Source organism: Centruroides vittatus, unplaced genomic scaffold, assembly GCF_030686945.1.
Source record: "Centruroides vittatus isolate TY-2023 unplaced genomic scaffold, ASM3068694v2 contig_3117, whole genome shotgun sequence".
In the NCBI taxonomy this organism is placed as follows: domain Eukaryota; kingdom Metazoa; phylum Arthropoda; class Arachnida; order Scorpiones; family Buthidae; genus Centruroides; species Centruroides vittatus.
In genome coordinates this window covers 115528-132233 of record NW_027122008.1, presented here as the reverse complement: position 1 = coordinate 132233, position 16706 = coordinate 115528, and the positions used below count along the sequence as shown (strand labels likewise).

Here is a 16706-nt window from a genome sequence, read left to right as displayed (position 1 = left end):
TTTAATAATAATTATTAATATAAAACGTTTTAAAATAAAATCTCAGATAAAATAAAATAACAGATGGCGCCATACACAATTTTAATTCTCGCTGGGGAAGTTTCACAACTCGTTGCTGGATTTTTATTATAGAAATATCGTAATGCATAAGAATAAAACTTAAAATAAAGAAATATTTTGTTATGTTTATTACAAGTTAATACAAAGTAAAAATGGAAGGAATTTTTCGAGTTTAATAATCAAATCTTTCATTTAATAATTAATAAAACAAAATATATTTCTCACATCCTGGAACTAAATAAGCATGATTGCAGTTACCGAGTTTTGGATCGAATACTGTACCTGATGCGCACTTATGTGTTATCTTTTTAAAATCATCCCCTTCAATAAAGCACTGAATAAAATATCGACAGTCACCAGGATAAGAGTAGAAACCTACACTATTACATGTAAAATCATCTTTAGGTCTATTTGGGTTATTTCTAAATGACCCCGTTAGATTTAATTTTCTCTGAATAACAGTTAAAAGAGGATATTTTCTTTGGTGACACGTTCCTCGAAAGTCATCTGTTTCGATAGACCATACCATTGCGCCACCTAATTTTTTCCATTTTAGATAATCGATCTAAAAGAAAAATTATTAAATTACTAAATTGTATTAATATAAAAACATTTTTTCAATATTTTATTTGATATAATAGTTCTCACTTTCATTCCAATACTTCTCCAATCTTCGTATCCTACCCATTGTCGACCTTTAAAAGCATACGGTGATCTAATTGATTTGACCCATTGCACTTTCCAATTTTCTTCTTTAACAAATTTGCATATCTGTATAATATAAATTATCGGCATGTAAATACGATATTTGGATAAAATATAAGTAAACTGTAATTTTAGGCTACCTCATTATAACCCAAAATGCCTCCCACTTTTATAAATGGACCTGGCATTCCTTTTCCAATAGCAAGTGCACCTAAACTACTGCTATTAGCACTTTTTAAGGTAAAAGATCGGCCATATAAACCTATTCCAAGTATAAGTTTATCACTAGGAAATCCATTTTGTAACCAATAATTAACTGAAAAATTCTGCAAGTAGTGAAATATACTTTATTTAACTGTAAAATTTTGTAACTATTTAGTCTATATAATCTTTTAGTATTTATTTAAAGAACATTATTATTAATATATACCACGTTCAGTTCTCTCTGATTATGGGACTCTTCTGGACGAGCATAAAGGGGAGCATGATGTCCAGTAAAATTTTCCCAAAAACCATGATAATCGTAAGCCATTAAATTGATAAAATCTAAATGTCTAATTAAAAACAAGTTATTTTATGACATAAAATTCAATGACAAGAAGAATATGCAAATTGAATTTACTTAGCCATCGCAGGAATATCGTATGCATTGTCAATTGTATATTTCACTGCAGATACAGCAGCTGTCAATATAAGACCACGAGGTTTTAAGGCATTTTTTAAATCCTGAAATTATAATAGAATTAAGTATTAAATTTTTAAAATTCGTTTAATTTTAATAAGAAGCTGACCTCCAAAAGATAAATAAAATTTTGTCTGTCTTCTGGCTTTCCTCCTCCAATACTAGGAAACTCCCAATCCAAATACAAACCATTAAAATTGTTCTCCAATAAGAAGTTTACACAACTATCAACGAATTTTTTTCTGGACGCTGGTTTAGAAGCCATATTTGAATATTTTACAGATGCTTCACTTCGACTTCCAACTGCCAACATTGTGGTTAAGTTTGGATTTCTTCTTTTCAATCCGGTAAATCTTTCATAAGCGCCAAGACCTCCGTTTTCCTTCAGATCCAAATTTGGATCATTAGCGGCTATCGTGTTGTCGATATTTAGCTTAGCAAAGCCATAAATCAAATGTGTACAAATATGTGGGTCAATATCTTCTATTACAAATTTTCCTTCTTCACTTCGGTAGTTGGCCCAACTACCCAAATAACAAACTAATTTATAAGATTTGCTGTTCTGTGCTGAACGATGGAAAAAAGATTAATGAGTACTAACACCATATTATCTTTTTACTATTAAACTTTATGCATATATAATTTTACCTCTGCGGGTAGCACTTGTTTGCATAATCATAGCCAAAATAATTGTAAAGATTATTTTCCACATTCTGAAATAAAAATGGATTATAATGATGTTATAAATTATAAAAAAAATCACAGAAGTTTCATTATTAAATTAAAGTTTTCATTTAATTTAAATATTTTTCAGTCCTTAATAGAATATAAAAATAATATTAAAATAACGTCTTTCCCAATACATTCAATTAAATTTCTTTCAAATAATTAGTAAATGCAACGTCATTGGTATAAATGCATTACATATTTAAATAGATTTCTTGTCGAAAATAATTGTAATTTACGTGTTTTTATATATTTAATTTAAAGTAAAATTTAAAATATTGAGAAAATGCATTTGCTTCTGTTTAAGATACATTAAATTTCTCACATAAAATACTTATGCCTGTCAATAAAATAAAGTTAAAAATTATTGAAATTAATTACGCAAAAATTCAATTAGTTTCAATACGATCGTATAATAATTCAATTTCCATACGATATTATGATAATTCAATTTCGAATCCAATAAGATTGGATTGATGGTATAAAGTGACGCAATACTTAGACGATCTGCCGAGGGAGATGTCTTACTATGGGAAAGTATCCTCTATTCAGGTGAGGAAAATCCTTCAAACTCCAACCGTTGGTGAGGCGCAAACAGGTGTTCAGTAGTTTTATCCACTCAGTTACTGGTGGACAAATTCAACAAGAAGAAATGTATGTTATCATTGATTAAGTTCAATAAAAACTTAAAAGTCAAATCAATAATTAATATTAGTATAAACAGTAGCTAATGATTTTCAGCTATTTTGTATGGAATCTTTCTGTTTTATGCATTTCTAATACTAACATTATGAAAGAATGTTAAAGGCTTAATTTTTTAAATATTTTAATATATATATTTTAATCTGTTGGATTTTCTACACTCTTTACAAATATTTTAGTCCATTTTGTAAAGCACTGAAATACTCCATATAAAAACTATTTGACTTTCTCACATATTTTGTTTAGAAGATATTTTGGTCTTTAGAATATATATCTTTACTTTTTCAATAGGATGCAAAAGAAAAAAATGATTGAATATAATATACAGTATATATTCTTCGTTATTATATGAAATAAATAAAAATTGATAATACTTACTTAAGGTTTGTCAATACTTCAGTCTATCAACAATAATTTATGATTCGCTAAGTAATCATGACCAGTTTTATATCTTTTTCTAATCCCTAAAATAATGATTACTCGATTTATTTACCGGATTATAATTTTCTAATTATTCATGTTTTGTGTGTTTGACATTCTAATTATAATTGTGTGTAAATTATAATTAAACAAAATATAAAATCATGTTTTTTTCACATACAGATTTAGAAATAAAAGGCTTAAAATGCAAATTTTTATATATAAAATATTTAATTTATAAAATATTTACGAATAATTACTTAAATTATTTTTAAAATTTGCATTTTGTGAAATATAAGCCTATAATGAAGTTAATCTAAGAAGAAAACTGACGTATTTTAATGATATAAAAATAGACTTAACTATACACTTGCATAAGAACGTCACTAATTGTACTCTAAATCTAATTGAAATAGCTTGTTTTCCCATTAAATTTAAATATTTTATTTAGGTTTTAAATAATAATACGCATTTATGATACTCTGATTCTAAAGAAACAATACTTAAATAATCGAAATTAAACATTTTTATTACTTATTTACGCATGTTTAAAAATAAGCTTTTAATTTAAAACATTTTATTTTTCAAATCATTGTTACTTTGCGTCCTTATAATGATAATTTATTATATATTTCCTTACTTATGATGTTGTATTAACAAAAAAAAAAAAAAAAAAACGTAATTTCACGGACATGCGGCAGTAAGGAAATAAAATTTAATGTTAAATTCAGTTATTGCGTCCTACATGCAATAACTGAATTAAACATTAAATTTATTTATTACAAAATATTACAAAAGAAAAAGATTTCTTAAAACGATGTATAAATGCAAGCAAAGAAGAATTATTTAGCCTATTTGCAATAAGCAGCGCCTTAAATATTAATAAAACGATTAGAGAAGAGGGGGAAGGATTCAAACAGAATTAGAAGAAAGCTACTCTGTAAGGTAAAATGTAGCTATCGTTAGCCACATTCACTTTATAAAGTAGCTATTTTACGGTGTGTGCTCCACACTCCTTGAATAGCTTTCTAAAAAAAATTATTTTGTACCTTTAAAGCCAAGTTTATTAACCGGGTGAAAAGTTAGTAACTAAACTCTCCATCTTATCGATAATGACTAATTCTTCGTCTTCACTGTTATTGTTAGCTTCATCTTGGAGTAGCCTCAGTAACTTCAGGACATACTTACTCTCCTGTTTTGGCGTTTAACTCGAAGACTACTTATAAGAGGGTCCGCAGCAAGATATGCATCAAGTCATTGTATCACTTCTAGAAAATTTACGGGTATGGTGCTCCCTGAAACTCCGCTTGTACCAAAAAAGTACATTTTAACGTTTAACCAATCACTATTTTTATCCAAGAATTTTTTCAACATGTAACGACGGTTACACCACTGTTCTTTAAGTTTTTACAAAATTCAGCACTTTTTTTGCAGTCGTTCACAAATATATCCCTCAGAATCTTCCAGACCACTTTAAAACATTATATAATTACACACATGGGCCAATCTTCGTAGGACGTTCGGTTCGTTTCTCCAAACTTATAATAGCTCTATTCTTAAAATTCCGTTCTCCGTCAGTAAAAAATTATTTTTTTTTAAAAAAGTTGGTTTAACATGGTCATAAAACAAATACACTTATACACTCAGATGACTAATTGAAATGATGAATATGGTTTCACGACCGACTTCGGCGGCGTTTGCTATTGCAGGCCTAAAACTTTAATGATGACGATAAAAATTTAAAAAATATGGCCTTAAAAATACGTAGATCAAAACAAAGAATAACAATATGTAAAAATTTTAAAGTGTATTAAAACTAAGGGTACACGAATGTAGTTTTATTTACCAAATAACTTTATTTGATCGGTAACAAATTACGTGTACGCAAGGAGAAAATCAGAAGATAATGCCGGTCAATGTAAAAATTACAGTGTTAAATAAGGGTATATTTGCATACTCCTTTGCGAATCCTGTTAATTACTTTTTAATACTGGATATTACTCATAAATACATAACCATTTAGAATCACATTAAGGCACTATTTAAGTTGCTTTGATGTACAAAAATTTTAACCTTTCGTCCATTCAGATTCTTAATACGAACCACTGTGCGATGTATTGCTTGCTTATCAGTACTTAATAAATAAATTAACTATTATTAAGTTAGAGTAACAATAGAACGTTTCAACATTTTAAAAAAGTATTGTAATATTGCTTACAAGAGCAACTGCTCTTAAAAATCATTTTTGTTCTTCTTCATGCCTATAACAGAGCATTGAATTTGGCTATTTGTAAGGAATTTACCATGTGCTGGCACTATTTAACCCTTCACCTCTCATCTGCATATTCGTCATTCCAACTGCCGATCACATGATCACTTTCCCAGACTAAATGCATAAAAGGACGAGACATCGACAGTTCCGGTCATTTGTTATAAGAAAGTCCCATAAAGACACACAGAAGCGTTTTGTCATAATGTTCTAATGAAGTAACGTTTGGGCATAAGTGCGTCTTAGAAGCGTTTGCTTTCGTCCGAGGAGAAGAATTGCTCTCCATACAAGGATCAAACTCATCAAATCCCAAGCGGACTGTGTAACCACACAAAGAGGATAAAGCCCGTCGCTCGACAACGCCATATACTCCTTCGTCATCAAGCATTTACTCTCTGAGGCATTTCGACAAACTTTTGTAAACTCTCTCTCCACGTTCGAGAAACTACGAATAGCCACGCGGCATAAGAATTAGTTTAGCCACCTCATTGTATAGTTAATTGCCTAATCGGTAATCTGTATATCTTAGATTTGTACAATATATTAAACTTTATTTGTTATAGTTAAAATCCTGTTTGCCTGTCTCTCACTCGGTACATGGCACCTTATCGACTTTCCCACCGCGCTCCCCACTCTATCGTTTAACGAGACCTTTTACTCATAAATTGTGTTAAGAATCGCGAGTTAGGACGCGATTTAAATTATTCGAAACTCATCTTAACTGGTGTCAGCCTGACAGGACAAAGATCTTGAAATCTTTGGTCTTTACGATTATTATCAGCCATCCAAAGACAACGTGAGTACGTCTCACCGACCTGTTGCCGTGTAAGTGGCATTTAGGGAACAGCCCCTGTGCCCCCGACTTCTCACACAAGTAACTTGAGATCTTAAAGTGACTTCTTAAAACATTTTTTTAACAGTTTCATAGAAATTATGTTTAATTTAATGAATATAACATTCAGAAATTTTACTTTTTTAATGACGATTAATATTTGAAAGTAACTATTTAAGTAATTGTAATTAAACATAAATTAATATTGTGTAAGTCTCATTTATTATTAATAAAAAATTCTTAACATCCTTCGACCAATTCTGGATAGTTACAAGTAGTTGTGTTTGTATCGAAAACTGTATTCAATGGACAATCGTAAATGGCAACTGCAAAATCATTTCCTAATTTATAACATTGGTAAAATTTAGTACAGTCTCCAGGATATCTAAAATAGCCAATACTTTCACATTCTAATACAACCTCTGGTATTTTAGTCGTAAAAATTGGTTTGGGCGGATTTGTTGAATGTACTTTGTCAGGTTTTCCATAATCTGTTGTTTTAAAATTGTCAGGAAATACAATCGGATCTGTATTAGGACCGTTTAGTTCATTTTTTATAATACTTAAAAGAGGAAATTTATGGCCGTGGCATAATCCTCGAAAGTCATCTGTTTCGATGGACCACACCATACCACCACTTAACCCTTTTCTTTTTAAATAGTCAACCTGTAAGGGAAAAAAATATATTTTATAGCTATTTATTTTAATTTTAAGTCGACTATAATAAATAAAATTATAAATACTTTTAATTTTATACTCTTTTGATCATCATAGCCGACCCATTGTCTATCTTTATGGGTGTATGGTGATTTAATCGATTCATCCCATTCTGTCTTCCAATTTTCATGTATAATAAATTTGCATATCTGTTTAAATAAAATTATATTAATTAATTAAGGAATTTTTATTGAAACGTTAAAAAGTAACTTGTTCGATGTACCTCATTATAGCCCAACATGCCTGCTTCACCTGTAATTGGTCCTGCCGTTCCTGGTCCAGTAGCATATGCACCTAAACCATACACATTAGCATCTCTCAAGGTAAATGATCGGCCATATAAAGGCATTCCAAGTACAAGTTTATGTTTTGGACATCCATTGTTTAACCAGTAATTAACTCCAAAATCCTAAATGAAGATAAAAAATAGTTTCCAGAAAAAATTTAAATTATATACATAATTAAATTAAAATATATAATGAAGCAATAATTATATTGCATTATTATACTTACTACATTGAATATTTTTTGATGTTCTGGTTCTTCTTTATGAGCATAAAGAGGAGAATTATGACCAGTAAAAGAATTCCATGCACCATTAAAATCGTATGCCATTAAATTAATAAAATCGAAATATCTTAAAGTAAAAAACATTTTTAAATACGTTTCCTTTAAGCATAAAAAAAATTATATTTGATTAAATCTTACTTCGACATTTGAGGAATATCATAAGCGACATCAATAGTAGGCTTTCCAGCAGAGACAGCAGCCGTTAATAAAAAGCCGTGTGGTTCAAAAGCTCTCTTTAAATCCTACAATAATACATTTTTAATTATTTAAGAAACATATTTTATTATATTATTGAAGAACACTAACCTGTATTAAATAAATGAAATTTTTTTTATCTTCGGGTTTTCCTCCTCTCATAGCGGGATATTCCCAATCCAAATCCAAACCATCAAAATTGTATTTCGTTAGAAATCTTAAGCAGCTGTCAACAAATATTTTTCTATTCATGTGGCTAGATGCCATTTTAGAATATTTAATAGAGCCCTCATTCCATCCACCTATGGCTAATAATGTCGTTAAATTTGGGTTCTTCTTCTTTAATTCGTTGAATCTTTCATAAGCACCGAGACCCCAGTTTTCCTTAAGATCCAAATACGGATCATGTTCGACTATTTTATTTGATTCCAATTTGGCAAATCCATATACTAAGTGAGTACAAAGAAAAGGATCGATATCTTCAATTTCAAATTTTCCTTCACCATGTCTGTAATTGGCCCAACTTCCTAAATAACAGACTACTCTGTACGGTTTGTTATTTTTATCTGAAATATTTAATTCAAGAAATAAAAATAAAACTTTTCACTTCGTAAAATGTATTTTCTTTTTTCAAAATATTTTATAACCTACCTCTAGAAGCAGCTCCGTTCACCACGACCGTTGCCAAGAGTGACAAAAAGTAAATAGCTTTCCGCATTCTAAAGTTAAATTTTGTGTATTAATTAATGGTCTGTTTAAAGCGTTTGTGAATTATAACTACAGAGTCAATTTATTTTATATTGTACCAATTGTTTTCATGCGTATGCGTAAACATTTCTCTATAAATTCATGTAATAATAGGGTATCAAATAACGGTTTTAAAGTTATTTTAAACATGATTATTTACAAATTAAAACTACGTATAAATAAATAATTTTTTAATGAAAATTTGTAAAACAAATTAAGAATTTAATTCTTATTTATCGTTTCATAATAAGATTACGTTATGTATTAAATGCTAAGTCAATAATTAAGAAAATTTAATCGTATTGTACAAGTCTACAACAATATTTCAAATAGTCAAATGTTTAATTCGACAAGTTTCCAATGACTTCGAAGTTTAATTTAATATAGTTTTTCTCAAGTTTTACACACCCAGGTATCGATTTTTTCCTTCATTGTCATTTTCTTCGTTTTATTTTGTAAGCATTTACACACATGTCTTTATATACAAGATTAACTTAAATGTATAAATGATTTTCCTCCTTATAATAAACCTTCATAGAACAATACATAATTTGTTTGTTTTACTACTTGGATTGTTATTATGAAATAAGATTATATTCTCTTAATTACTATTATGAAATAGTAAATAAAAGAATTAAAATTTTAATTCGTTAAACTATTTTATTAGCAGTATATTTCTTGACCAAACTTCAGATTATTTTTTGTTTATCGGCGCTTGTGACAAAGTTTATCCTGATAATTTTGTGCTAAAAATACAATATTAATAATAAATTAATACTCCTTAACTGTCCTAAAATATGCTAATTAGTTAACTGTATTTTCTGTGAGTTTAAAGTATCATACGACGGTAAATAAAGAATTCGCTGTTTGTATATTGTACTATTATAAAATCGAAATTTATAAGACTATAAAAATACGTAAAAGATGTTAAAAATTCTTATTTAGTCTTGTATTATAAATCAAAATATTTTCTAATGTAAAGGATGGTGATATAAAACAAATAAATAACTTTACGTTTGGCGTAAAAGAAGGGTTGAACTTCTGTTATGTTTATAATGTTTTCTTTCTTATTTTCTTCTGATAATGTATACTAATATAAATTATTTTGAAGAGTAACTGCTTAGATTAATAAATAATAGAATGGAATAAAACTTTTACAGTAATTATTAAAATAAAATGATTTAAAATTTAGAATTTTAACTGATTCTATCATAATTTATGCATAAAAAGTAATCCAGCGATATATAATTATTTTATATAATATCCAATGATCAGTAATATAATGTGAAAAATACTCATAACAAAATTTTAAATAAATATTTGAATAAATTACATTTAAAAATTTAAATGTTGACATTCAGTTATTTACCGAAAACAAAAACAAAGTCGATTGATTTATTTGTGTATTTTAAATATTTGCATTTAAAATAAACTGTTTTTATAATATTGTATAATAGATTGACAATAGTAGGATATTATTTCAAGTATTTTTCAAATAGTTTTAAATTCAAAATATTTGTTACTTTCTGTTTTTGCTGCTACCGTATTATCTATGTTACATATTAATTTGGTAAGCCTCAAATACTGTACAGCTTTGTTTGAGATAATGGCTGAGGGTACAAACATGATTCAGGTTTCAAATTAAAGCTATTATCCTGTAGATGATGCCGCCGAAGTCAGATTTGAGAAATGTGCAATGATTCACGCGTGGCGGAGTGGCAAACATACAATGTGAAGCATACAGGGACGTCGGGCACATCTGCTTCATCTGGCAATTTAGTTTTTCAATCGTTAGAATACCTCTACCTCCTATACCTTTACTCTGAATTCCTGCTTTTTTTTTTTTTTTTTTTTTTTTTTTGCTAATTAGACATTAATTAAAAGACTTTTTGTATTATTTATTTAACATTAATAAATTTACACGCTTACACTACCTATTTAAATAATAAAGTAAAATTAAGAATCACTTTTATTTCTAAACTAAACTATTTTAATTTTTTAAAATCTGTAATAAGAAAAGTACAGTATTTATTAGTAAAATAAACTTTTTGATTGTATTTTAATTCAATAAAGCCATCGATTTCGACGCGTTCCTGCTAGTCCCTATTAAAAGGCTATTTGGCTTAAACCCTTTCCGAAACATGGGTTTCTATTAAGTTCATTATTTATTGTATATTAATTATGATAAAACTCCGCATAAAAATGAAATATAAAACTTAATCCTGGGTACTTTTAATCTTGTATACAGATAAATCGATAATATAAATCACAAAATTATAGCGCCATATATGATAATCATATTACCATCCTGGGCTATATGGGTGTAAATACTACTAAATTTCTGCAAATTCCCTTTTGTTATGGCTATAAATAGCTCTACAATACATTTAATCAACACAGAAAGTATAGAAGTGACCCAGAAAACACGGCTATTGATGTTAAAAAACCAAAAAAAAAAAAAAAAAAAAAAAAGCTGGAATTATTCATTGAAGATCATTCAAACAATCTATTTTAATGTCTTATTAATAATATTTTCTGATCTATTATATATCACTGCTTTTTAAATCTTGAATGATATGCTGAAAATGCAGAGAGAATCGTAATTCATTTTTGTGTATGACACGAATAATTATTGCTGCAGGTAAAACTAGAAACTTGGTGAAGTTATAATAAATTTTAAACAAACTTAAGCTTATATCTATATTACATCGTCTGTTTTATTATAAAAATGTTGTTTAAACTTTATATATTAATAATATATTAAATTATTCGTAAAATATTTTTAAAAAAATTATATACTTGATATTATAAACTAAAATTTTGATGATAAATTTTTATGCTAAAAATTGTTAGCAACCGTACTCACTTGAAATGTTGGCAATTCAATCTAGAAATAGATAAGTGAATAAAGTTAAGTCACTCTGGAAATTTATAGAATTTAAAAGATAAGCAAAGAATAAAAAATTACATTGACGATATTTTCTCATTTCTAATTCAAATAAAAGATAAAACATAATCTGGTATCCTTGAATGATTCTACTTTAAAAAAAAAAAAAAAAAACGAGTTTGCTTAAATATGTCGGAATTCGCTGATTAAATATTTATGGATCCTATTCGAATATTTAAAGATAAATTTATTTGCCTCTTTATTCTTAAAATTATTTTGTAAAATGTTTGTTTCTAAACTGCTTTGGAAGAAAATTTATCTTAGTTTACCTTTACAAATTAAATATGTATTAAACCGAATTTGCAAAAAGAAATGCTTTTATTTAAATATTTAATATTTTCCAACTAAAATATGTATAATTATTTAAAATAATATTATTATTTTCTAAATAAGGAAGTTATAGATCCAGTTTAAATGAATTAAGTAATTAGTTTTTAATCTTAATTTAACAATTAACATATATTTTTATCGAAAAGATTATCTCATTAAGCAATTTTTGATTTGATTTCAAATCAAATAATGTATAAAACATTCTCTGTACGATTTCTATTTTATTAATTGAATTATATTCGAACTTTTAAGTTCGATCATGAAATATAACATCGCAACAAATAGAATTAAATGTTGTAATGCCTAATTATCGGCTCAAAATAAAACTATTAATGCTTAATACTTGTATTTTAAAGCTGATAACTTTAGTCTATTTTTAATTAAAATAAAAGTATTAAGCACTAATAGTTATCAATTGAAAAGGACCAACAAATCTCTAAATACTTTCATTTAGAGCCGATAACTTCGTGTATTTTTTTATTGCATTAATTTTTGATTATCACATTAAAAAATAAATAAATTATAAATGTAAATAAGTTCTTTTAGATATAAAACTGAAATAATGTTTTGTTTTAATAAATTGATAACTGTATAAACCTTATAATATTGTTTTTTCATACATTTCACTTATTGGCTTTCGAAAAAGAGAGACTTTTATTTTGATATATTCGTTTTTGACAAAAAAAAATTTTAAAAAGTATATGACAAATACAAATATATAGAAAAAATACAGTTAAACTTCTAAACATGGCCAATGGCAGGCACATAAAAAATGGCCGTTGTTCGCAAATGACAATTTTTTGCATAATATTATATTCGATTCACGCAGAAATTGAATATAATATTATTATATAGCATTGTTTTCTTTATAATTCTATAAGATTTACTTGTATTTTAATAAATTATTAAAAAAGAAACGTAAATTTTTCTGTCCAATTTATACGTTTTTTATTTACTACTTCTGTTATTTTTTTCCTCATATAAAAATTAAGTTTTCAAAATATATCTCATTATGTTAGATATCGTTCAATAGACAAGGCTGAAATTAAAACCTTTTTTTGCTATGTTAATTTATTTAGATATTAAAACATTAACAGTATAGTAAAATATACATATTTAATTTAAATATTTAATAAGGTACTTACACAAAGATTCAAATTTTAATGTAAATGAAATAACATTTTAATTTTTTTCTATTTTTCTTTTTGTTTTTTAACCAGTAAACAGTACCAGCTGGCTTTCATCTCTGGGTATAGATGCATGAAGATAGAAAATTTATCCTTATGTAATGATCTATTTATTTAAATTAAATATAGCAGAATAGTTTTTAGCACAGATGATGATATAAAAGTAAGAATTAAATAAGTCATTTACACAAAAATTATTATATTAATTTATGGGTATTTCTAATCGTATGAATATAATAAGAAACAATTATAAATGACTCTTTTTTGTTAAAGAAACAACACTAATTTCCAGCTACATCTATTTTTTTTAGCCTACAATTACCGTTTCACTTTTGTGAAAAATCACACATAACCTCACCATGTTTAACCTAATAATTTAGGATTTGTGTTCCCAGTTCGGGAGTCAGTTATAAGACACAGATAACTCAAAAAATTCAAAAATATTTCGGACTTACATTGACCTAACGGGAAATGACCTTACAACCCAAGGTCGGTAAGAAAAAATTCCAGAATTTGGACTTTTTAGGTTAGAGAACAACCACTAAGTTAGCCAACCGAAAAGCACACAAAATGCAGCCGTTAAAAAATCAACAGTAAAAATTTCGAATAAATGGTTAGGGAAAGATTTCAAACTGTTTTACATTCTGAAATTCACATTGCTTTATAATACTATTATTAATGTTTGATAACATTACTATATCCAATTTTCTGGTTGTTTTTATACCACAAAACCTACATAAAAAATTTTTTGATATATAATTATATGAAAATGTCAAAAAATTGAGGAAAAAATAATCACGTTTTAAAAGTTAATCTTCATATATTGTGAAACATTGTGATTCTTGTATTAAAATAAAAATAATTTTCAATTGAAAAGGAATAACAAATCTCTAAATACTTTCATTCAGACCTGATAATTTAATGCAATTTTTTATTGCATTAATTTTTGAATATCATTTTAATTATTAAAGAAAATAAGTCCTTTCAGATATTAACAAAAATGATATATTGTTTTTAATAAATTGATATGATAACTGAACTGTAACTACATAAGCCTTAAATATTGTTTCTTTTTATATTTCATTTAATATTTATACGTATTTTAAGTTATGATGTCGCTTACGAAATTTTTGAAGACTATTTCTTACTTGAAAGCTGAAATTTAGCAAAAATATCTTAGACTTTTAATAAGTTTAGCAAGTTACTTTTCCCAATTAGAATGATATAAAGATATCGTTCTAATTAGAAACAATATAATGTCTTTACCATTTAATACCGTCTAGTATTAAACAGTAAAGACAAAATAACGTAGTTTATGTAGCAGCGTTGTGACGTAAAGGACATTGACAAACGTAACTTACTGGATATTTACCACTCAGACAATTTTAATTACTACTTAGAAAGTTACCTCACAAGCTGATAAATTTTTTATTTTGCCATTAATCACTGTCTACTTGTTATCAGAAATCTTAATCGTACGTTTCATTTTCGATGACTACAACAAATGCCTTGAGAATTTTATAAAGTAACTTAAAAAACATACAAAATTTATAACGTCGTAATCATTATATTTAAACATTTTTTATCTGCATAATACATGCCGACAATTCTCAAATGTTAAAATTTTCAAAAAGTTTTAAGTTTAAAATTACAGGAAAAAATGTATAATTACATTATTCAGTTATGCTTTTAGATTTAGATGAATAATAGAAAAGTATTTATAACATTCAAAAATAGTTTAGACTTATAATTCTTCTATATAGAATAAATGTATATATAGTAACAAGTCATAAAATTGTATATAGTATAAAATATTACATATATATAGTCAAATATTATATATAACTATATAAATATGTATAGAAACATACTACATTTGTATATACTATATATATTTATTTCCAAGTATGCAATGAATTAATCCGTAACACTTACTACTCTTCAGAAAATGAAGGAAAACCTTTTTTGTTCAAAATATATTTATTAGTACAAACATTGCTAATTGGCTAATTAGATACAAATAAATTTATGTTAATTACTCTTTTTAACAATTCTATAGATGTATAAAATGAAACACTTAATGATATGTTTTCTTTTTTATATATATTTTTTTCTTCTGAAGTTTCTCGCTGTAGAAACCAGCGGTAATCCACAGACATGTTCTCTTTCCATCTTCCACTATACAGCTTTTCCATTTGAGAAAGAGTATGATTAAACCTTTCTTCGTGTTCATCGAAAACAGCTTCTAGGTTGGCGGAGAAAAATATAAATGGGAATGCAGGAAATGCATCTCGAGTGACATATGCAACCCAGTGTTTGGTAGGACGTTACCAATTTCTCCATGATTTCCTCATAATTGTTAGCTCGTACATTTCCAAAAACTTCTTGCTCACGTTTTCGAATGCGTCCAACGCTGTCCTTTTCTTTGGGTTAAGTTTTTCCTTAAAACTAGGATTCAAAAGCAGTCTTTCTTGGGACTACAAAAATTCCTTTCTTTACTTTCGCATCTCTCAGATGAAAAAACTTTTGTTTCAAATAAGCAAAGTCTTCTTATTCTCTGTCTATACCTTTTGCAATTTTTTTCGTCAAACCAAGCTTGATATGAAGAGGAACTAAGAGGATTTTAGTTTTCTACCACCAGAACAGAAAAAGCAATATTCTTCTAATCCCGTACGTTTGTTGAGCGATCGGATCACTTTTTTATCAAGTGACTGGTTTATGCTCGTCTGTCCCATTTACATAAAAAACAGTAGACTTTAGTTTGTCCTCCTTGAAGACCTGTTAGCACTGCAACAACTTTGAAGTCAGCACACACATTCTACTTATGCTCATTGTATTTTTTCTTGTCGAGCATTACCTTCATGTTGTCGTAAGTTTATTTCATTCAATTGCATGAGCGACCGGAACGGATAAATGTTTGTTACCACTGTTTAGTAAAAGTCCTTTCAGGCCGAACTTTAATGCAGAACAGTGTAATAGAGTGTAACAGATTTTGATGCAGAACAGTGTAATAGAGATTTTGATACAGAACAGTGTAATAGAGATTTTGATGCAGAACAGTGTAATAGAGATTTTGATGCAGAACAGTGTAATAGAGATTTTGAACCACTTAAAACTGAACAATTTTAAAATTTTATGTTCTAAATCTGCAATACAGTATTTAAATATGTAAATTATGAATGCTTGTATCTTAATTGCATATATAATAGTTTCTAAAGTAATATTTTTAACCAGAAATTAACTTTTAGAAATAGTTATTTTTCTTGTTGTTGCTTTAACAATTTTTAACGACTGTAGATTATCCAACTACTGTAAAAATGAATTATAGTATCATGGTGTACATGGATTATATTATTATAGAAGGAAGTTATTTAAATGATTAAGTATATTCAATAGTTAGATGAGGTAAAATATTAGGTTTAATATTAGTTATATTATGATTATAGTCTATAAAGTGAGTTGATTTATAATTGGTAAAGGGCCCAAATGGCACTTTTGACATTTATTATTAGTATACGTGAACACTAGAATAAAGTTCAAGAATATTGTACAATTCAAGATTATAATGTACAGTACATACAAGGGAAAGATTATTTTAGATGTTGTGGCATTTATTT

General features: G+C 27.2%; 1 protein-coding gene across 1 annotated transcript in view; it reads right to left on the bottom strand.

The window, feature by feature from the left end:
• Positions 1-259: 259 nt before the first annotated feature.
• Positions 260-16706, bottom strand: part of LOC136973209 (probable chitinase 10) — a 32351-nt gene continuing 15904 nt past the window's right edge. Inside the window, exons 9-23 of the mRNA XM_067267910.1 lie at positions 11492-11519; positions 8530-8597; positions 7990-8444; positions 7822-7925; positions 7627-7750; positions 7337-7522; positions 7140-7262; positions 6640-7062; positions 2096-2160; positions 1557-1971; positions 1388-1491; positions 1196-1319; positions 906-1091; positions 709-831; positions 260-625 (exon numbers count right to left, since the gene is read on the bottom strand). Coding sequence (XP_067124011.1) covers positions 260-625; positions 709-831; positions 906-1091; positions 1196-1319; positions 1388-1491; positions 1557-1971; positions 2096-2160; positions 6640-7062; positions 7140-7262; positions 7337-7522; positions 7627-7750; positions 7822-7925; positions 7990-8444; positions 8530-8597; positions 11492-11519 — 2894 coding nt within the window. The remainder of the gene's footprint in view (positions 626-708; positions 832-905; positions 1092-1195; positions 1320-1387; positions 1492-1556; positions 1972-2095; positions 2161-6639; positions 7063-7139; positions 7263-7336; positions 7523-7626; positions 7751-7821; positions 7926-7989; positions 8445-8529; positions 8598-11491; positions 11520-16706) is intronic.